The sequence below is a fragment of the Schistocerca serialis genome, chromosome 1 (genome assembly GCF_023864345.2).
Source record: "Schistocerca serialis cubense isolate TAMUIC-IGC-003099 chromosome 1, iqSchSeri2.2, whole genome shotgun sequence".
NCBI lineage: Eukaryota > Metazoa > Arthropoda > Insecta > Orthoptera > Acrididae > Schistocerca > Schistocerca serialis.
This window is the reverse complement of record NC_064638.1, coordinates 778,380,501-778,405,178: the sequence shown is the minus strand read 5'-3', so window position 1 is coordinate 778,405,178 and position 24,678 is coordinate 778,380,501. Positions and strand designations below refer to the sequence as shown.

The 24,678-nt window shown below is 40.1% G+C and overlaps 1 protein-coding gene across 2 annotated transcripts in view; it reads left to right on the top strand.

The window, feature by feature from the left end:
* LOC126483138 (uncharacterized) overlaps positions 1 to 24,678 on the top strand; it is a 256,873-nt gene that overhangs the window by 192,067 nt on the left and 40,128 nt on the right. For both annotated transcript variants that reach the window (XM_050106593.1, XM_050106594.1), the window contains exons 3-5: positions 17,855 to 18,079; positions 19,661 to 19,881; positions 21,619 to 21,830. In XM_050106593.1, the coding sequence (XP_049962550.1) occupies positions 17,855 to 18,079; positions 19,661 to 19,881; positions 21,619 to 21,830 (658 nt within the window). The remainder of the gene's footprint in view (positions 1 to 17,854; positions 18,080 to 19,660; positions 19,882 to 21,618; positions 21,831 to 24,678) is intronic.

Below are 24,678 nucleotides of genomic sequence, written 5' to 3'. Positions count from 1 at the left end.
CCGGTGTTGCAAATGTCGTAATGCGGAAATGACAACAGCTCAAGTGGCAGCCACTCGAGCACCAGCCCTATAGTCCTCATCTCTCCTCAAGCGATTATCACGCCTCGATCCTTTAAAAAAAAAAGTCTCGAAGGATCGACGATTACTGTCGGACAAGGATGCGCAGCAGGCATTTGCGGACTTCACGCAGCAGGGCACAATGTTTTACCAAACGGGTATCTTCAGACTAGTGCGTCGCATCGGTGGGATGATTGCCTCAATACTCACGGTGATTTTGACTCATTGACTTGCCGATTCTGCACTGCACGGCCTTCGAACGGAAATTTTTTGATCGCCCCTTATATTACCTACGATTTCCTTTCATACAAAGAGATACATTTAGGATAATAGGCGGAAATTTTGCTATCTTTTCGGGCACCAATTTGAGCATAAAATCTAATGTATCAGTATAGGAAGAATATTATAACAGCAAATAAAATATGGGCGTTGCTGCGACAACCCGAACCTGCCACTATTACAGTGTATCATTACATGCTTTTGCCTCAGAGAAGAGTAAATACGGCGCACACTGAAGGCTGTGCGGTCATTTAAATACGGCCCCCCTGGGGAGGAACAGCCAGGTGTCCCATTACACTACGGAAGGGTTATGGTCCAGGCCCCAAAGCCAACCGCTATCCAGAAGAGAGCACAGTATTCAGACATACCCGCCAACTGAGAGGCGTCAGATGACGCAAGTCAGTTCTGTGCCGCCTTCTCTTCGTCATTCAAGTGTCTACCAGAGGATTCCTCTGTGAAATAGTGCAATATTTGTTCTCCACGTACCTTTTGTTCAGACTCTTGTTTTTCCTTGTCCAAATTCCTACCCCACCAACTTCCGCCAACTTTGAAACATTGCTGCAAGGAGGCCTTTTTCACTTAGCCATTAGCTGAGCGAGCCTCACGTTTTTGCCATCTGGCGTCCAGATTGCTCGCTGAACGCGACGAAAGCTTCTAATTCCGTAGTCTTGAAGGATATACATTGCGTCCTCTAGTGTACCTGATCTAGGGATACTTAACATCCCAGAGCTTCATCGCTATTCACCTGTTCATTCTTCCAGATAAATGCTGGCGAAAGGAATTGTTGTTGTTCTCAGATTCATGGTTAGTGCCCCAACTGGCGACAACTGAGCGTCACAAAGTGTTTGGAAGGACGCGTTGATAAGGTTCTGCGTACGGACAAATTACTGAGGAATTTAGGAATACACTAGTACCCCCTGCTTATCGCTTCCGTAGGTATCGGAAAAACAAGATTATAGTTGTGAGACCTGAGTTTCTATTGGCGTACACAACGTCCAAATAACATAGGGACTGTAGCCGAAGGACGACTTCAACAGCCGCCGATATTTCGACAGGTGCACATCCTATCGTTTCAAGGCAAAACGGCAACAAGTAAGCACTCTGCAAGTGAATTTAAAACCTCGGTTTTTTTTACTCGCTTATTCAATCTCAACTGCTTTCATAATAACGTTATCCCAGTAGATAGAAGTGCATGCCAGAATCTCCGTGTTATATTCCATAGGATGACTGGTGCCAAGACAACGTTCTGCAATAGCCGATTTGCTCGGCTGTTACATAAGCGTGTGTGACGCATGTGCCAGTACATTGGTCCCCCACGGTTCTGAGAGTCTGACCAATGTTTGCAGTCAATGATCGGTTCAGCTGGACCAGAGGACCCGATCCATTCCATGTAAACACAGCCCACTCCATTATGGAGCCATCACCAGCTTGCATAGTGCCTTGTTGACATTTTGGATCAATGGCTTCGTGGGGTCTGCGCCACACTTAGACCCTACCATTAGCTCTTCCCAACTGAAATCGGGACACGCTGACCAGGCCACGGTTTTCCAGTCGTTTAGTATCCAACCGGTATGGTCACAACCCCAGGACAGGCGCTGCAGACGAAGTCGTGCTGTTCGCAAAGGCACTCGCTTCGATCGTCTGCTGCCATAGTCCATTAACGCCACATTTCCCCGCACCGTCCTAACGGATACGCTTGTCGTACGTCCGACATTTATTTCTGTAGCTACTTCATGGAGTGTTGCTTGTCTGTCAGCACTGACAACTCTGCAGAAACGCCGTTGCCCTCGGTCGTTAAGTGAAGGCCGTCGGCCACAGCGTTGTCTGTGGTGAGACGCAATGCCCGAAATCTGGTATTGTCGGTGTTTGGCATTCCGCACTGAGTCAGTTAATTCCTGTGGTGTGGCCATAATCACTTTGGACACATTTTCACATGAACCACGTGAGTGCAAATGACAGCTCCACCAGTGCGTTGCTCTTTAATATCTTGTGTACGCGATACTCCAGCCGTCCGTAGGCTATGTGTGCATATCGCTATCCCGTGACGTTTGTCATCTCATTGTATGTAGGTCCTATTTTAACTCATTAGGCTTTGTTGAGCAAGCAAAGGAGAAGAGCGGAATGACGAAACAAATAAAGGAACAACCGAGGAAACAACTCGAACTGTCGAGTGTTAGATAGCCGATAACTTCGAATTATAGTGTGTTTACGAGCGGTCAGAGATTTTATGTTTTACCGGCTTCCTAATATTCACGGTATATTCACGAAATGGTCGTACGGGAAAATCCCCACTTCGTCGCAACCTCGGAGATATTGTGTCCCATCGCTTGTGCGCCGACTATAACACCGAGTTAAAACTTGATAATCTGCCACTGTAGCAGCAGTAACCGATCTAACAACTGTGCCAGACACCTGTTGTCTTATATAGGCGTTGCCGACCGCAGCGCCGTATTCTTCCTGTTTACATATCTCTGTATTTGAATACCCGTGCCTATACCAGTTTCTTTGGAGCTTCAGCGTACATCCAATACGTAAGTTCGGCCTACAGCCAAGAGCGTAACAACACCAGTGTAGGTGTGCTACGGCTGCTGACCAATCATCGCGTTTGTATTTGTTTATAGCGTGTTTATTGTTACGATGTACGAAGTATAGCTGTCTGTGTAGGCGGCACCTGTATTAATCAAGCGCACATAACCCAAGTCACACATGTTCGGGAGCAGTTTCTTTTTTTTTATGGGACTTAACTTCTGAGGTCATCAATCCCCTAGAACTTAGAACTACTTAAACCTAACTAACCTAAGGACATCACACACATCCATGCCCAAGGCAGGATTCGAACCTCCGACCGTAGCGGTCAAGCGGTTCCAGACTGAGGCGCCTAGAAGCGCTCGGTCACCCCGGCCGGCGGTAGCAGTTATTTCTTCATGATGATACTTGACCGAAGCGACAGTCATGAAAGACTATTATCCCTTCAGTTTATTGAGTGTAACAAAACGCATATGATTTCTTAAAATCATCGAAGATTTTTTCCAGTGGTCGGACAACTGCTTAGTTCTATCGAGAAATTCGATTCATCGAGGTTGAAATTAGCAAGAGTCGACTATCTCTCTTTGAGCGGTTTTTTTTTTTTTTTTTTTTTTTTTTTTTTTTTTTTTTTTTTTTTTTTTTAGCAACGCGTATTTTCCATCCAACCGTCCCTCCTCACTGTTAAAATGGGCCTCGTAGCATGACGGACTAATCGATCCAGTTGAGGAAAGACAGCGAGCGCGCAGAAGAGGCCGGCAGCGTGGGTCAACGGCCGCCGAGAAGCCTTCGCGCCACGCCACCCTGTCGTGCGTGGTGTGCGGGGCTGGGGGCCGCTTTCGCCGGTGCGACACGACGCACGCCGCCGGATGCGGTGACCCTGGTTGCCCGCGGCCGATCCGCGGGGAAAGTGGCGCTCCGCGGAAGGAAGGCGAGGCGAGGCGAGAGGAAGCTAGCGGCGACTCCCCCGCCCAGCCGCGACTACCGCCCACCTACATCCGCAGCGCACGAGGGACAGTTCCGTGCGGCCCGTGCATTTCCCTCGTACCCCATTCAAGAACAGAGAGCGGTGAAAAAAATCCAAATAATTTCCTTTCCTGTGAAGTACTTTCACGACAGTTATTTGAAAGATTCGCGCCATACCGATGTCACGGCGAGATAGCCCCCCCCCCCCCCCCCCCCACGACGGCGTGGACACACAACGGGCGGAAAAACCGAAAATACGATTTGACAATATCCGGGAAGTGTACGTGAGTTCACCTACCCTTCGTGTTGGTATCTTTTGCCTGCCAGAAGAAGCCCTCCGCTGGCAGCTGAACACATGCTTTTGTCACAATGTCATTTCGTCCAAGCAGCATCATGAAGAAATGACTGCTACCGAACAGGCATCATTTGGGTTAAGTGTCAACAGTGCGCTTGATTAATACAGCTGCCCCCTACACAGCTATAGTTCGTTCGTCGTAATAATAAACCTGCTGTAAACAAATACAAACGCGATGGTTGGTCGGCAGCCATAGCACACGTACACTGGTGTTTTTACGCTCTTGGCTGTAGGCCCAACTTATGTATTAGATATATTATTACTTTCATTGTAAACGAAACTTTTATTCTAATGTATTAACAGACATAAACGTTGAAAAAGAAACTTCCTGGCAGATTAAAACTGTGTGCCGGACCGAGACTCGAACTCGGGACCTTTGCAGTTCGCGGGCAAGTGCTGGCAGAAGTAAAGCTGTGAGGACGGGGCGTGACTCGTACTTGGGTAGCTCAATTGATAGGAGCGCCGTGGTCCCGTGGTTAGCGTGAGCAGCTGCGGGACGAGAGGTCCTTAGTTCAAGTCTTCCCTCGAGTGAAAAGTTTACGCCGGCACGGTAGCTCAGAGTGTTCAGTCAGAGGGTTAGCTGTCCTCTGTAATAAAAAAACTGAGTTAATCGATCAATAACGAACTTAAACGGATGTCTTACGACGTCCGCCCCGAGCAGATGCGCCGAACAAAAGAGAACAAATTGAGATTTAACAAAAAAAAAAAGTTGGTAGAGCACTTGCCCGCGAAAGGCAAAGGTCCCGAGTTCGAGTCCCGGTCTGGCACACAGTTTTAATCTGCCAGGAAGTTTCATATCAGCGCACACTTCGCTGTAGAGTGAAAATTTCATTCTAGCCATAAACCTTTTTCTTAATCATACTGTGGCTATATATTATTTATTTAAAAAATCGGGTACACTCGCATTCTCTGTAAACGCCAGTTGTGCTCTGATTGTCGCGCTGTTAAATACGTAGAATGAAAATGACAGTCGCTGTTACCTGTTTTGTAGCAGAACACGCGTGCGGAACACCGTTAAATTGGCGAGAAACAAATCTCTCTTAATGTTCTTCACAAGATTACTGAGAAAATCGGCTTTGAAGTTTTTAGGGAAATTGTATTTACTTAATACAAAGCATTAATCGGTAGCGATGGGGACAAGTCCTAGAGAATTCTGTGGTTCGCTGGTTCGAACCTCGCTGAGGCTTTTCTTTTTCTCCATTAAGTCCGAATAAAATGGTTCAAATGGCTCTGAGCACTATGGGACTTAACAGCTGAGGTCATCAGTCCCCTGGAACTTAGAACTACTTAAACCTAACTAACCTAAGGACATCAAACACATCCATGCCCGAGGCAGAATTCAAACCTGCGACCGTAGCAGTCGCGCGGTTCCGGACTGAAGCGCCTAGAACCGCTCGGCCACCGCGGCCGGCTAAGTTCGAATACCTAAAGTATTTAAATATGAATTTCGCCAAATATAGTATACTATGCTTGTTAACACAGGCTTACTCATCGACTTTAAGAAAAATGCACGTTTCTAATTACTTATTGCACGCAAAATTCCGGGTTTCATTGTAAATATAAGATCCTAACTATCGATATTTTATGAAAGATTGTTAATAAAGATTGTTTAAGTTAAGAAAACATTACACATTTAAATTTTTGGGAGAAGAGTGAAAAATCAAATACTACTCTTTATTTGTACTACGTCCATTGTTTTGTACCACAGATGTGGTCTCAACAAGAGCCAGAGAGATAAGCGTTGCAGAAACATGAAAAAACAATCATTTTTCACTGCATCGAGCACGTTATACAAATGCTGTAGTTTTACAGTTGCCACCGTACCATTGCAATCTGAACCAAATAGAATTGTCCTGAAGCCAAGTTAAGGGATTTGTCGCTAGGAATAACAAGACATTTCAGATACCAGACGCACTGGAACGAATCTTCGTCACAGGTCACTGCCGAATGCGGTCAAAATGCAGAACAGCTCTCCAGAGGAAAAAAAAATGTTGTATGTGGCTGGCTTCGTGGATTCTGTAGCTGATCGCCTAGTTACGGTACTGGTCGGATTCGGACATGGAATGCGACTGACTACAAGTAATACCTTCAGGGGCTTCAATTATTTAACTATATGATGAAATTCCTGCTACACACTTTTATGTCACACATAGCTCAGGCACAAGAATTACCCTTTGCTTAAATTGGGAATATTCATCACACTTGTTTTTAATTATAATACTACGTTAGCTAAGAAGGAGAATAAATTACGTTTTCCGTCCGGTCAACTAAGAAGCGTATTGCTGGAGTTTTGTAGTATATTATTTCATTCTGTTTAAAAATTAAATGACATTTGAAACTATGTTGTTTCTCTGTTCGTCACTTTTCACGTTTTAACTGCACCTGTTCACATCACTGAAGGTTGGTTAGACCAACTGGCTGGCCAGTGCTGTCCACATAAAATGCGCCGTGAAGCTGTTGCCCCTATCATCGCTGAGCAGAAGCGCGCGCAACGCACAGTGTATAACGTATCCTTATTATCGTACTTGACTGTATTCTAGACAACTTGGTTTCCGCTGCACATGAAACTAAATCCAATGAGATTCCAGAAAATGCGAAAGAATACACAGTGTAGTATTTACATAAAAAACGAAGTCTTTCGCGACGGCACTTATATCTAAAAATTCTCAGTTTTATTGCCGCGTCAATTCGGGATTCAATCTCGAACTTTCGACGATAGCCTCCGTTGTCATAGTCATCGTCAGTTGCTTCTGACGATGACGATGGAGGCTATCGTCGAAAGCTCGAGATTTTATCCCGATCTGACGCGGCGAGAAAACCGAGAATGTTTTACGTATTTACATCACGTTTATTCTTACGGTGAACGCAGTATACTGTCTGATAATTATCCTGAATTATGAGATTGCGTACAGTCACTTCCAAACAGAGCCATCACATGGAATTCTTGGTGGAACTGGAAATGGACGTTGCGGAAATACCCGTAAGAGAAATATTTCTATGGGGCATGTCATAGTTACGTTCATAGACGCAAATGCAGAGTCACATGTCATTTTCTGACAGGAGAGCACCCGGCGGAACCACTCCAACTCCTGGGATACATACATAGTTATGTTCCCTAATATGCTTCAAATCTTAACAGATCTATTACGCTAAAGATATTTTTTTCGCCAGTCAATTCGTTCAACTCATTTCCTAGTTACAGGCTAATTGGACTTTCTTCTGCTGACAGTTGGTTTCGTAACGGAATGCGCTCGTCTCTCGGCATATGATAACTTCCTACTGTGTGCTGCTTGACGGCCCAATACAAAAAATTGTAAATTTGTTTTTGGTCAAACCATTGCAGACCGGATTTATCCTGCGACGAAAGATTGCAGTGCTGTACGAAGAAAGAAGGATTAGTGATTAAAACCCCGTCGGTATCGAGATTGCTAGAGATGAACCAATAGCTCAGTAGGAGAAGCTGGAGAAAGGAACAGATGGTGAACTTTATCTAAACAAGTCATCACAGTGCAGTCCCGAATTAATAGGTCACAGAGTAAAACGCTGGCTATCAAAAGTCGACCATGCAACCGGCGAGTCAGATTTAAGTTTACGGACTAGTCTCTAATATATTCAAGTGGCAGCTGCTGGGCCATGATTTCGATGGTTCGAGTTGCAGATTCGGCTCCAAGTCACATAATACCTTCCAGAAAAGAAATCGCTTCATAGACTGGATAGTAACTTAAAATCTATGACGCAAAAGTAAAGAAAATCTTTGTACATCCATAACTCAGTTCTACATCTAAGTCAGTTCAATCAACTAACACACAACTTACAGCTGAGTACTAGTAGTTATTTATATGAGAATGCAGACTTTCTCGGTGAATCTCGATGATAAAATCTTCTCGGGTTAACAGCAGAGTCAATGCTTTGTTCTCCAGCAAGTTTCTTACTTGCCATCTTCAGGCGAAATACGTTGTTCTCCAGCAACGCTTCAGCAAGTTTCTTACTTACAATCCTCAGGTTTCGCTTGCTGAAACGTTACTGGAGAACAACGCATGTCGCCTGAAGATGGCAAGTAAGAAACTTGCTGAAACCCTGCTGGAGAAAAATGCATTGACTCAGCTGTCGACCCAAGAAGATTTTATCATCATAGTAGCTGGCTGTTATAAGGAAGGAAGATTTGGATTTAACGTCCTTAGAAACGTAGCACCAGTTCCGATAGCAGAAGAATGGGGAAGGAAACCGGACGTGTACTTTAAAAAGAAACCATTCCAATTTGGAGAACGACGTAAACTCCAAATCCAGATGGCTGGACAGAGATTTGAACTGCCGTCTTCCTGAATGCGAGTCCAGCGACGAACAACTGCGTCACCCCGCTCGGTGGAGTTTATTAGACAGCGATCTCAAGATAGGATAAAATGACCACTGTGTCACCCCGATCGGTAGAGTTCTTCAGACTGCGATCTCAGTACGAGAAAAACATTGGTTCATCATAACTTGCACAATAGGGCAGACTCGATCGCCGTCTTCCAAATACGAGGAAAGAAGTATGCCGTTAAGACATCGGTAATATAATCAGCGATGGGAACACTAGCACTTTCACTAGTTCCTCGTAACCACTACGAATCATCAAGGTATGTGAAATGAAAATGGCGACGACCCTTTACTGTTTCATTGGGGCTGACGCACGCGGTGAAAGTAAAGTATGAGTCACAATTTGGCCGTCGCTGGAAGCAGAAAGCACCGCTAGACGTTTCTGGCGCATCCTGTCCTTTCCTTTCTCGGAAGTCAGGATGTCCATGCGAAAGAAAGCACCTACTTGCGAACAAAGATATAACGAGGTCTTCCTTACACGTTCCGAATGATAGCAGCAACTATACTGTTCCAGTTTTTTGTAGTCCAGTAATTCAACACAGTAGCGTACCGTATTTCTCTGGGAAATCGACGTCTAGGACAAGAAAGAAAACATTGTTATTACACGACTAAAAACTCTTGAGGCCTTATAAAATGCTGGTTTTATGGTACAATTAAATCGTATTTTGCGTGAAAATCTATTAAAAGTAATGCACTGTGCATCCACGTGACAAAATTCAATTTGTTCAGTTTGAATATTTTGACATGGCATATCGTCAATAATACAGGTACACACTGTAGCGCCAAAAAAACTGGTATAGGCATGCGTATTCAAATACAGAGAGATGTAAACAGGCAGAATACGGCGCTGCGGTCGACAACGCCTATATAAGACAAGTGTTCGGCGCAGTTGTTAGATCGGTTACTGCTGCCACAATGGCAGGTTATCAAGATTTAAGTGAGTTTCAACGTGGTGTTATAGCAGGCGCACGAGCAATGGGACACAGCATCTCCGAGGTAGCGATGAAGTGGGGATTTTCCAGTATGACCATTTTACGAGAGTACCGTGAATATTAGGAATCCGGTAAAACATCAAATCTCTGATATCGCTGTGGCCAGAAAAAGATCCTGCAAGAACGGGACCAACGACGACTGAGAAGAATCATTCACCGTGACAGAAGTGCAACACTTCCGCAAATTCCTGCAGATTTCAGTGTTGGGCCATCAACAAGTGTCAGCATCCTAACCATTCAACGAAACATCATCGATATGGGCTTTTGGAGCTGCAGGCCCGCTCTATACCCTTGATCACTGCGTGACGCAAAGCTTTACACCTCGATTGGGCCCATCAACACCGACATTGGCCTGTTGATGAATGCAAACATGGACGAGTATGGGCATGGAAACAATCTCATGCATCCATGAACACTGCATGTCAGCAAGGGACTGTTCAAACTGCTGGAGGCTCTCTGATGATGTTGGGCATGTGTAGTTGGAGTAATCTGGGACCCCTGATACGTCTAGATATGATTCTGACAGGTGACAAGTACGTAAGCATCCTGTCTGATAACCTGCATCCATTCACGCCCATTGTGCATTCTGACAGACTTGGGCAATTCCAGCACATAATGCGACAACCCACACAGTCCAGAATTGCAACAGTTTGGCTCCAGGAACACTATTCTGAGTCTAAACAGTTTTTCTGGCCACCAAACTCCCTAGAAATGAACATTATTGAGCATATCTGGGATGTCTTGTAACGTGCTGTTCTGGGCAGCTCTGCAGGATTCATGATGCCAGTTTTGTCCAGCACTTCTGTGTGCATGGGGGGGGGGGGGGGGGGATACATGAAATTACCAGGCGTACCAGTTTCTTTGGTTCTTCAGTGTATAAACAAATACAAAATATATTTACACATTTGAAAGAGTTCTTCTGGGAAATTGACAGTGCTTAGTTGAAGGACTTATGGTCTTCTGTGTCTTATTATGGAGTCACTTAACAGCAAAAGCCCAGCATATTTGTTGGCATATGATATTTTGGTCTGACTGGTTAAGGGCTGACATCTTATTCCACTTGTCCAAGATATTAACTATGTTTATAATGTAGGCCAAAGCAATGAATTAAAATGTGTACCAGCATCATGATTTGAACATGGGCCTCCTTCTTATAAGGAAGATACATTAGCCGTTATGCCACACTGGAGTCCCAGATTTTTATCTCAGTGCTGGTACAGATTTTAATTCATTGCTTTGGCCTACATAATTATTGTTGATAAAAGTGGGCCTCAATATGTCTCAGAAACAACTGTATATGATTAACTGTGTTTGCCATAATCATAGCAACTACTGAAGAAGTCAGTATAAAATTACATCACATATCCCAGTAGTTTGTCACTAGATCATGGCAGGCGACATACATGAAGAGTTACTGTACACAGATCTTAATTGTTTTAATACCTTCCTTTTAATGTTTTTCATCATACTTTAGTAAAACCCATTTTCCTTACACCAAGCAATATACTAAATCAAAATATTTGTATGGGTAATTTATGTGGAGTTCAGAATCTAAAATGAAGCATACTTTTGCAGTAAGGAGTGTATGAAATAGTCCTCTGATATCAATTATTACAGATTTCAACTGAATAAAGATGACGGTTTAGATAGTGTGACACGTGTGTACTAGAATAATAGAAATTATTTCAGTAATATTGTTTTCCCCATAGTTCAGAGTTTATCTTTTCGTGATATCAGATATCTTAAAGATTAAATACTATGACAGGCAGATAAAGATATGAGAAGGTTTGGTCATGACATTTCAAAGAAAATCATGACGCTAGTTTTACATCTATCCATATGTTTGCCTGAGGTTGATATAAGTGGGATAACAAGCACTGCTACTTCTTACATAAAAACTGGTCAAAGGCAATGTGTTGTTTAGAAGGCGAGACAGTTATTTGAAGCCCACAACAGATTAAGTTTCTCAAAAAAAAAAGGTTCAAATGGCTCTGAGCACTGTGGGACTTAACTTCTGAGGTCATCAGTCCCCTAGAACTTAGAACTACTTACACCTAACTAACCTAAGACATCACAAACATCCATGCCCAAGGCAGGATTCGAACCTGCGACCATAGCGGTCGTGCAGTTCCAGACTGTAGCGCCTAGAACCGCTTGGCCACCCCGGCTGGCTTAAGCTTCTCAACCACAGTGCTATGTCACTTAGTGGCTAGTCTTAAGTTGTCCTTCCCAGCACTATGGTCAGACTTATTGGTGGTGTCAATAGTTGATTACTGGTAGCAGTATCAGGAGGATGGCAGAACTGAAGACATGGCTATTACACGTAGTTCAGTAGCAGCATATTTTCATAAGATATTATGTAACAAGAATGTGTAATGACAGTAAAGATCCAACACTTTTTCCATAAATAATCATTCTCTGCATCAATTTCTCATTATTACCTGTTCGTGTGGCCCAATAGATCACTTCTTGTGATATTTGTGCTATCAGATTCCCACCTACAGGACGATATTCATCAATGACTGGGTATTGCCTTAGTGGGGCATTGGTCTGAAATATTCTCTCAATACCAGCCATCACTGGAACATGCTCCACCTCCTGATGCTTTCAAAGATAAAGTTAGTTGGTGATGCCTTAGCATCACTAGCTGTCTTCCCTGTTTGGTTGACCAAAATTGACACACACAGCTCTGTGCTGCATAATTTAAAGCTCCATGAAATCTGAGGACACAGAATAGTAAGAATCTGTATACAAAAGGAAATGCTCTGACTGACTTAAATTTGGAGAGAGTGTTGATCTCATACTATGGGCACTGTTTATGAAGGTATTTTTGAACTTCCACACTGAAGGCAATAAAATAGGGGGTCAAAGGTTTTTGGAAATATGTTGCTATTAAGGCAATTTTAAAGCTAGAACTACAAAAATTGATATTTGGTTTCTTTGTCAGAAATTAAAAAAATGCATGTTCGAGAATTTTTTGGAATTCAACCCTGAAAGGGGTTAAATAGAGGGTGATTTTTTAAAACTAAACCATTAAACAACTACGTCAGCATTTTTAAAGCTACATCTACAAAAGCTGGTATTTGATTTCTGTTACAAATAATAATAATAAGAAGAAGAAAGAATAGGCCTCCGGTATGTTCTGCCAGTCGTAAAAGGTGACGAAAAGAACAAACCACTAATAGGGCTCAGCCCCCTTTTAGTGTGATTAGTTGGTTCAGGACAGAACTAAAGAAGCCTCGGACAAGCGCCATCATGGTCGGGGACGACGCTTGAACCCTATGCCCGTCCACAATGGTAACGAAACTGCTAGCCAACTGGAAAATGATACAAATCCAAATAGAGGTGTTTTGCAGGATATGCTTCCTGCAACCACCCTAGAAGGAAAACAAAGACAGAGGATGAGATGGTCAGATGAAGTTAATCGACACCTCATGTTCTGTTATTACCAAGCAACAAACCTAGGAACCAACACAACTGGATACAGATCACAAGTATACACAACATTTATTACCAGATACCCAGAATTAAAATTTTTAACAGAACAACAACTAGCTGATCAGATCCGTGTAATAATCAAAAATAACAGGATGCCCCAGTCAGAATTAGAAAACATCAAACAACAAGTACAACAAATACTGGAACAAAATAATGTGCAATCAGAAGAAGAAGAAAATACAGTAATGGACTCAAACATCCCAGAGCAAACAAACAAAGAACAACACGCATCAAGTAAACAGTCAGAGGCAAACGAAATCTTAAGACAGCCACCAGAACAGGCACAAATAGAACACGAAGTGACACACATGTTAGATATGGTAGAAAAATTTCAGCTGACATATATAGAATACAAAGACACAAATACAGACATTAGACCATCCTTGCATAGACCGCCAAATAACCCACAAGTCGAAACAACAATAAAAACTATCAACACAATCATACACAACAAAATAAATGAAAACACAACTATGGAAGAGTTACAACTACTGGTTTATATAGGAGCACTCACTACACTAAATATACACACTAGGCAGAGATCAGAACCAACCAACACACAGAAGAAACCCACAAAACCAGCATGGCAACACAGGCTACAGATCAGAATAGAAAAACTGAGAAAAGACATCGGACAGCTAACACAATTTATAAGAAATGAAATGTCAGAAACAAAACAAAAAAGGTTAGGTAAAATCTCACAACAAGAAGTGATAGAGCAATTAGATGAAAAGAAGCAGAAATTACAAGCATTGGCCAAACGACTTAGAAGATAGAAAAAAAAGTGAAAATAGAAGGAAACAAAACCAAACATTCAACACAAACCAAAAGAAATTTTACCGGACAATAGATAACACACACATTAAAATAGACAATCCACCAAACATAACGGACATGGAACACTTCTGGAGCAACATGTGGTCAAACCCGGTACAACATAACAGGCATGCACGGTGGATACAAGCAGAAACAGATACATACAAGATGATACCACAAATGCCTGAAGTGATAATTTTGCAACATGAAGTCACCCAAGCAATTAATTCTACTCACAATTGGAAAGCCCCTGGAAAAGATAAAATAGCAAATTTCTGGCTAAAGAAATTCACCTCAACACATTCACATCTAACTAAATTATTTAACATATAATAGAGGGAAACATTCCGCGTGGGAAAAATATATCTAAAAACAAAGATGATGAGACTTACCAAACAAAAGTGCTGGCAGGTCGATAGACACACAAACAAACACAAACATACACACAAAATTCAAGCTTTCGCAACAAACAGTTGCTTCATCAGGAAAGAGGGAAGGAGAGGGAAAGAAGAAAGGATGTGGGTTTTAAGGGAGAGGGTAAGGAGTCATTCCAATCCCGGGAGCGGAAAAACTTACCTTAGGGGGAAAAAAGGACAGGTATACACTCGCACACACACACATATCCATCCGCACATACACAGACACAAGCAGACATTTGCGAAGGCAAAGAGTTTTCAGAAAAAAATTTTCAGAGAAAACTCTTTGCCTTTACAAATGTCTGCTTGTGTCTGTGTATGTGCGGATGGATATGTGTGTGTGTGCGAATGTATACCTGTCCTTTTTTCCCCCTAAGGTAAGTCTTTCCGCTCCCGGGATTGGAATGACTCCTTACCCTCTCCCTTAAAACCCACATCCTTTCATTTTTACCTCTCCTTCCCTCTTTCCTGATGAAGCAACTGTTTGTTGCGAAAGCTTGAATTTTGTGTGTATGTTTGTGTTTGTTTGCGTGTCTATCAACCTGCCAGCGCTTTTGTTTGGTAAGTCTCATCATCTTTGTTTTTAGATAAATTATTTAACACTTACATTGCAGACCCATACACCTTCCCTGATACACTTACACATGGAATAATTTATCTGAAACCTAAAGATCAAGCAGACACAGCAAACCCAGCTAAATATCGCCCCATAACATGCCTACCAACAATATACAAAATATTAGCTTCAGTCATTACACAGAAATTAATGGCACATACAACACAGAACAAAATTATAAATGAAGAACAAAAAGGCTGTTGCAAAGGAGCACGAGGATGTAAAGAGCCACTGATAATAGATGCAGAGGTGACATATCAAGCTAAAACTAAACAAAGGTCGCTACACTTTGCATACATTGATTACCAAAAAGCTTTTGATAGTGTACCCCACTCATGGTTACTACAAATATTGGAAATATACAAAGTAGATCCTAAATTGATACAGTTCCTAAACATAGTAATGAAAAATTGGAAAACCACACTTAATATCCAAACAAATTCAAATAATATCACATCACAGCCAATACAGATTAAGCGTGGAATACACCAAGGAGACTCATTAAGTCCTTTCTGGTTCTGCCTTGCTCTGAACCCACTATCCAACATGCTAAATAATACAAATTATGGATACAATATTACTGGAACATACCCACACAAAATCACACATCTGCTATACATGGATGATCTAAAACTACTGGCAGCAACAAATCAACAACTCAACCAATTACTAAAGATAACAGAAGTATTCAGCAATGATATAAATATGGCTTTTGGAACAGACAAATGTAAGAAAAATAGCATAGTCAAGGGAAAACACACTAAACAAGAAGATTATATATTGGATAACCACAGTGACTGCATAGATGCGATGGAAAAAACAGATGCCTATAAATATCTAGGATACAGACAAAAAATAGGAATAGATAATACAAATATTAAAGAAGAACTAAAAGAAAAATATAGACAAATACTAACAAAAATACTGAAAACAGAATTGACAGCAAGAAACAAGACAAAAGCTATAAATACTTATGCTATACCAATATTGACCTACTCATTTGGAGTAGTGAAATGGAGTAACACAGACCTAGAAGCACTCAATACACCTACACGATCACAATGCCACAAATATAGAATACATCACATACATTCAGCAACTGAAAGATTCACATTAAGCAGAAAGGAAGGAGGAAGGGGATTTATCGACATAAAAAACCTACATTATGGACAGGTAGACAATTTAAGAAAATTCTTTATAGAATGAGCAAAAACTAGCAAAATACACAAAGCAATCACTCATATAAATACATTGGCTACACCACTGCAATTTCATAAACACTTCTACAACCCTTTAGATCACATAACATCAACATATACGGAGAAAGTAAATTGGAAAAAGAAAACACGACATGGCAAGCACCCGTATCATCTAACACAGCCACACATCGATCAAGACGCATCCAACACATGACTAAGAAAAGGCAATATATACAGTGAGATGGAAGGATTCATGATTGCAATACAGGATCAAACAATAAACACTAGATATTACAGCAAGCATATTATTAAAGATCCCAATACCACAACAGATAAATGCAGACTTTGCAAACAACAAATAGAAACAGTAGCTCACATCACAAGCGGATGTACAATACTAGCAAATGCAGAATACCCCAGAAGACATGACAATGTAGCAAAAATAATACATCAACAGCTTGCCTTACAACATAAACTTATAAAACAACATGTTCCCACATACAAGTATGCACCACAAAATGCACTGGAGAATGATGAATACAGATTATACTGGAACAGAACCATTATAACAGATAAAACAACACCACATAACAAACCTGACATTATACTCACGAATAAAAAGAAGAAATTAACACAACTAATCGAAATATCTATACCCAATACAACAAATATACAAAAGAAAACAGGAGAAAAAATTGAAAAATACATCCAACTGGCTGAGGAAGTCAAGGACATGTGGCATCAGGATAAAGTTGACATTATACCAATTATACTATCAACTACAGGAGTCATACCACACAATATCCACCAGTACATTAATTCAATACAGCTACATCCAAACTTATACATACAACTACAGAAATCTGTAATTATTGACACTTGTTCAATTACCCGAAAGTTCCTAAATGCAATGTAACATATACCGTACAGTTAAAAGGAAGTCACGCTTGATCAAGGTCTGCGTCACCTTCCATTTTTAACCAGACATAACGTCTGAGACAAGAAAGAAATAATAATAATAATAGTGTTTCAGCATTCTTGGAAATTCAGGGTTCTTGGAAATTCAGCTCCTAAGGTTGAATTTTATGAAAATGTTAAGTTATGAAAGCAGAATCACTTTTGATCAGAATTTCATTTACAAACGATTATCCTTCTATTGCCTAAATTAGCATCAAAAGTTCAGAAGCTGTTGCAGTTTGTGAACTAAACCAAAGAATCCTATTTAACAGTCATCATGACAAATTGGATTCTTCAGATTTTTGCAGGAAGAGATATTGACTTTTAATATATTTATTTTTATTAGGCCTAATATATTATAATAAAACTATTTTTGTTGTAATTAACATGAAAAGTAACCATTACTGATGACAAAATACATACCAAATTTAAATGTGATTCCGTGTACTCGAATATCTGTTTGAGCTGCGAGTATTCAGTACCTGTTGCAAGGCTGATGCTGATGACTATAAAAACTCTTATCTGATTTATAGCTTTCTTTTTTTTTTTTAATTTCCTGTGGGAAATTAAATTAAACACATTGGAAGTCTTTAATTATGCAAAGAATGGCAGCCATATAAAGGGTCACTAAATCTTTTATAGTTAGTAGACTTATACAAGTGCAATGGGCATAACAATGTTCAAATTTGATTAAAGAGAAACAAAAAATATGTGCAGACCATACATTCTATGTGATCAAAGAAGCAGGTGCTAAGCTAATATAGAATAAAATTTGTTACTGATATTGTAGTCATCTAATGGAGATTGCATGTTTGTGTGTACAGTTCTGAACGTAGCAGCGGGTAAGGCACCCATGCAGAGCACCACTGAGAGCAGTACCAGTGGTGGTGGTGTGCCACAGAAGGCAGTGGATGGCAGCACGAGTGCTTTCTTCACTGCTGACACGTGCACACTGACCAAACCTGAACGAGCTCCCTGGTGGTATGTCAACCTTCTGGAGCCCTACATGGTCCAGCTGGTTCGCCTCGACTTTGGCAGGGCTTGTTGTGGTGAGTCACTACATGCAGTAGTACTCTTGTCTGCTTGAAATAAAAAGCTTAGATATATTGTTTTTAAGTACTGCTTAACTTGCAAAATGTTTGCTGCAAATCATATATTTCCATTAGTTACTACTGAGTCAGCTTTCTTCACATAGTGACTCAAGTGTAGGGGCTAACATCTCCTATTATTCAGTTTTCATGACAAAATTTTTTGCTTAAAGTATTGCACTACTAGCTATTTAGAGAATGGTGTTCAGGCCTCACTTCAGTTTCTGTCAGCACAATTTTTTTATGAGCATAATTGTTACGAAATTTCTAATGTCAAGCCATCTGCCTAGGTTCATAATTTAATTTCACTAATAAAAGGAACACCTACAGTAGCAACATGTCACTGCTGGTTTTAAAATGTCTTTTTTGAATCATGCTATCTGAACTGAATGTTCTCTGAATCACCAGACACGCAACCAATCACCAAAATGCCACACACGAAGATAAAATATGTCTACATCAACTGTTTCCTATTCATTAAAGGGATATATTCAGTACAGGACTACAAGAATAGATCACATACGCCCTTGTGTCACATGAAGTAAACTGCTGACATATAATTACCTACAAGTAATGACTTACCACTTTAATGCCAATATGATATTTACAGTGAATAAACAGGATTGATTTACTTTCATCTATACAATAGGCCTGACAGCTTTTCTTACATGCTGTTTTTATAAGGGACAAATCTTTTATATTAAATATGCTGACAAGTCTATCTTTCATTGCATGTTTACATCTGTTGTTGATACTGAACTAATAATCTGGAACTATATGGCCATTATAAAGTAAGCAAAGCTGCCATCAGTGTCATAGCACTTTACTAGGCATAGCTACCAGTAGTGTTAAGCCCTTGCCTCTCTCCAGTCTAAGACCAACTCACTCAGCCAGTTATAGGGGACATGAAGTTTAATGGTATATAAAAGCCAAAATACTCCCTGAATTTTCACCTACACAAATAAATGCCATAGATGAATGTCAAGGCAACTGCAATAAAAAAATAAAGAGTAATCAAGAATTATTGGGAAACAATCAGTTAAACTACATCTTCCATTTTTATTAAAAAATATGATCATGAGAGAAGTAAGTAATGATATATAACAAATCTGCATGATATCCAGGAATTTTGGCACTATCTAGACTGTGTGATCATTCACAACTCCTGTTGTTTCAGCAGTAATTAGTTTTTTATCTTGTTATTATTGAATGATTATCTCGAATATGTTTCTGATTTCAGGAATGAGTTACCTACTAATTGCTGCCCACATTACACAGTAGGATTTTGTTTAGTTACACAATGTATGAAAAACATGGGTATTTCATTTTTCATGTCTCCAAAATACAAAGCTTCTGATCAGACAGTGTGTCCACAAACTGATCATACATCAAGAAAAAAATGTTTTGTTGTACTTCTTTACTACAGATAATTATAATTACAGCAATGAAAAGCAGCATGTGCTTCATAAGACCATGTAGAATTATAATAACACAACACAGTTTAGTACAGCATCATAAAAATGTCATATAAACAATTCACAGGAAAGAATCAAGCAGCTACAATTGTAGTACGAGTGGGAAACAATCGTCCAGATCTTGGAACAAACCCTATCTGCAACCGCTTCACTGGACCACTGGAAGAGGGCAAACCACTGTTCCTTCCCTGTAATCCACCAATGCCAGGTGCTTTTGTTAGTGTGCATTTGGAAGGATCAGTGCCAAGTCAACTGTCAATATGTGAGGCATTTGTATACACTGACCAGGTAAGTTGTTTTCCACTTTAACTACTTCCTATAAAACAAGTTAAAATCTGGATCACATGAAAGTATTTTCTAGGAATGGAATGAGTACAGAAATAAACACTAAGTTGTGTTATAAAGTGGCAGTAGGTACCAAATGGTGAGAGATAAGATGCGAATACAGTGTAGTTTGTACTAATATAAGACATTTGCAAGTATATTCATTACTGTATAGGTTGTTGACAGGACTCGTGCATATAAAATTAATAGAACAACATACAGTGATGTAGAAAATGTAATTGTAGTATCATCAATCAGTTTGCCTTTAATAAAGTAAAGGCACCTAAAAAGTAGTGCTTATCTTAAGTGTAAAAATTGATGGGAAAATCAAGGAAAGCTTGAAAACTTTTCTGACATTTACAGACAAAGAGAAAATGTGGATAATGTCAAATAGAGTAAGATGTCTGAATTCCTGAGAAGAATGTGGAAGAAATTTAAAGTTGGACAGATAATTGAACATGTTCACAGGATAATGATAAAAATATGAAACAATTAGTAAAGTGTAACTTTAAGAAAGGAGTACAGCAGTTAGCATTCCTCCTGCTTAGTTTGCACACTTAAGAAGTAATTGAGGAAGAGGAGAAATTTATATCAGAAATAAAAGTGCAAGGAAAAAAAATATCAGTATTAAGATTTACAGATTGTATTGCACTATTAACCTGGAAGTGTTAATAAAAGGAATACTTAGGTTACTTATTGAAGAATTTAGATTATGTAAAACAGAGAAGAAAGACAATTGATGAACAGTACCAGAAATGAGATTACAACAATCAGGAAATTAGTAATGAATAAGATGAAACTGTATTATTACTTAAGACAAATCTAATATTTCACTTGCTCATGAGACTCACTAGTTGTACATTAAAGTGAAAAACATTCTGGTACCACATTCTGATCAGAGTCTTGCAACTACACTGTTCAAAAAGATGTTTCCCATAATTTAACAAGTCTACTTACAGAGTGATGTTGCTTACTAACAATCATTGCTATGATACAGTTCTTACAGTAATCATACTTATGCTAGGCAAAACAGTATACTGTACTTATGCAAACTGAAGTGAAGCCTCAAATAATTTTTTATAAGTAAATTGTAAAATACTAAGCATTGTTCATTTTTATATCTCACCACCTTGCTCTGTCTGTGTTTCTGTCAAGCTACCACTTATAAAGCCTATTTCAGAGTGTGTAATCAATGGCAAATACAGTGTCTGAAATCTGAATATATTCTTCCAAAAACTGTGCAATATGTATCTTTCTTTAAGTATGCTTTCTGTTGTATCAAAACTATTCTCTAATTACAAAATTTATTACATAATAGTTAATATGCATTCATATTTGATAAAAGTTATTTCAAAAAAAGTCTATCAGAAATTGAGTATCAGGGAAGGACCAGCTCAAAATTTGTAAACAAACTGCGTTATTAATTTTTAGAACCTGGAGATAATTAATTAGGAATAGGGATGAGGGGAAAGAGAGATAAAGTTATAAGAAACAACAAACAAAATGGCAGATCGACTAGAATATCAGTCTGACAGAGACACAGTGAGCAATCAGAAGGAGGATATATTGTAAAGCAAAGTGTAAAGCATCTAAGATGACAACACATGGCTCATGACTTATTCACTGCAAGTACAGTCTGATGTCAACCATCAAACTGTTATACTATATGAAGAAAACAAATTGTTTCCAATTATTCCACAGGCACTTCCTTTCGAACGATGTCCTCAGTTCCGTGACCAGCCACCAGGCAGCACAGCTACGTACAATGGAAAGTGTTACATTTTCTACAACAGACAACCTTTAAATTTCCGTGATGCCCTTGGATTCTGTCGTAGTCGTGGTGGAACCCTAGTGGATGAGAGCAATCCAGCTCTTCAAGGATTTATAAGTTGGGAACTTTGGAGGAGGCACAGGTAATATTTGAGAAAGTCACTGTTGGTAATTATTTTGCATTATGAGGCAATCTGAACAGCATTTTGGATCCATAATTCTTTTACTACACATCTGGATACACAACAGTTCAGTAAGAGGAAATAGTTACCTTAGATTATTTCAACAAATTTTGAAAGTGTTTACACAAAGAAATCAAAATAGATGTACCAAAAATAAGTAAAAAAACTAGCATTGAAGTTCTTACCATAGAATGGCTTAAGAAAATTTAGAAAATAAATATGGAATGCTGAATTTTTGCTACTGGCTGCCTAAATATATGTTGATTCCTAAGCAAATTCTCCTCCACACATAGCCTGATAGCAAACATTTTCCCTGGAATACCATGGTCAACTTCCCTAGAAAGTATGCTCTCTCTCAGCTAGGCTGTAAACTGTAAACCTTGGCCCCACGGCTTTCACCTGTTTCTGATCAATCAGTAAACCAGACTCACTCTCCTGCACAGTGTCATGTTTCACTCTTCCACTGCCCCCTACATCCATTTGCTATGTTGAAAGGTTTATTGAAGCAGCTTGAAGTTATTGTGTAATCAGTCGACATTTCCCCAACAGCCTTATATTTATCACATTTCTTATATTGGTGTGGGATTCTGGATATCCTAAAGAGATCAAGTTGTTTCCAGTTTTTAGCCTGTACACCCCTGTCACTATGTCCATTGTAATCCAAATGTGTAGTGGGAGCAGATTCAGCATGGTCTCTACCCCAGCAGTGGGTGTACTGCTAATTCTGCCTGTTATGGCTAAACAGCCTGGTCTCTACAACTTAGCAAGCTCCTTAGTAGCCACCTTCTGTTTTACTTTCTTCCACTATACTATGGACCCATCAGTTATCACAGATCTTATATCCAGTATATACTCTTGGGTTTTAGACCCCACATTTTCCCATAGGCTCATCTAGTGATCATAAACGTATCTTTCACCTTGGAACATATACTCCTTTTGTGAGGGGTCCATGATACTTTTGCATCCAGAGTTATCCACAAATCTCCCCCATCCCCCTCCCCCACCCCCTCCCACAGGTGTAGCTTCATCAAGAAGCTTCAGATTCCAGTATGTGTATGCTGGAAATGCCTCCTTATGAATGGTACAATAATAGTGTCTTAAGACTGACTCTTAGATCCTGTTTCCTGCATCAGTTTTGCACAATGACCAGTGTACATCATGCCATTGTTTTATCAGTACTAGCAAATTTGCTAAATATTACTACGATCAGTCATCTGCGAATGCTTGGAAAAAATAGCCTCTAGTATTTAGCTCTTCAATAAGTTTATTCACCACTAGATTCCGCAGCAGTGCTGACAAAAGCCCTCCTTCCGGACATCCTCTGGTGCTGTTGATCGCCATTTTTTTGTTCATTTGGTGGCTTCTACTTTTCTTCTGCCCAACATGCCCTTAATCCACCTACATATGGTGGTCTCAATACCATGCTCTTCTGCAGCTCTGACCATGGATTTGAAGGTCATACTGCTAAAAGCCCTTTCAGTGTCCAGCAAGATGCAGAGAGCAGTTTCATGAAAACGTTGCACTTCTTCCACCTCCCCAACAGACTGGTAAAGCTCTGTTTCACATGATTTGCATCACTGAGATGTATGTTAGTTTGCAAGGAGAGGAAATGCAGTTAGTTTCCTTTCACTGACATGCACATTAAACAGTTTTTCTAATGTAGCCTTAACCTTGGTGCAATCAATTCTCCCTAGCTTCAGAATGAAAACAACACTCACTGTCCTCCAAGCATTAGGAATGATTTCTGCCACTCGGCTAACCCTAAACACCCTGCATAGGACTATAATTAAACTGTCTCCTGTTTTTCTGTTGTGTTAAAAAAAAGAAGAAGAAAAGAAATGTCCACTATATGACTGTTAATTAACAGCCAAATGGTGGAAATTTCTTTCAAAAAATTCTACATGACTGTGGTCCCCCCTGGGATGACAGTTTTGCCTGCTTAATTGCAAGGTTGTATTTTGAGAGGGCCTCCTGATATTTTGCCCATTGCCCTTTCCTTCTTGCAATGTTGAATAGTCTTCTTACCTGCTTCCTTTGTGACTCCAGGTCATTGTCTGACTAAGGTACATTGTTGTTTGTACACTTTTTGGTGATTGGATGATTTTCTAAATGAAATGTCATAAGTGCAAACATCAGTGTGTCTGACATTTTCTTGAAATCAGCTGGATTTCGTATTGAAATTCTGACTTCAGATAAGTGTGAGTTGAGGTCTTTCTTGTACAAGTCCCAGGCTGTTTTCCCACAATTCCTGTAGGCCAAGGTCTCTTGAACACTCACTTCAACCTTAAACTTAATATTCATGTGGTCAGATAAGGATAGCTCCAACACCACATGCCATATTTTGATACAGCTACCCATTAAATTGGACCCAAAAATTATGTCAATTACTTCTTCCCTCCTTATATTCATGAATGTAAGTTCCCTGTTCCTATTCAGCATCTTCAGATTGCTTTTGAGTAAATATCAAGAATGTACTTTCTGCTTTTGGTGTTGCTGCTTCCCCACAACAGATTGTGGGTATTGCCATCATGACCAAGCAGTTTTTATTGTCCTGTGAGCAGCTGTCTACCAGCCTCCTCACAAAACCTGGAAAGGAAGAGTATTGTCCTTGTAAAGAAGGTGAGCTGAGGCCAATACAATTTCCCTCATTCTTCCTTCATCATGCTGTTTCATCCTGATGTTCACAAAACTTTGGAACAAAGGTCTGCCATTGGTGTGAATGAAATTCTATGTTTGATAAATGCATGTTCTGGAGTTCCTTAGATTTTTAGTATAAATCAACTTTCCTCCAGTTCTTCTGAGGCCTGAG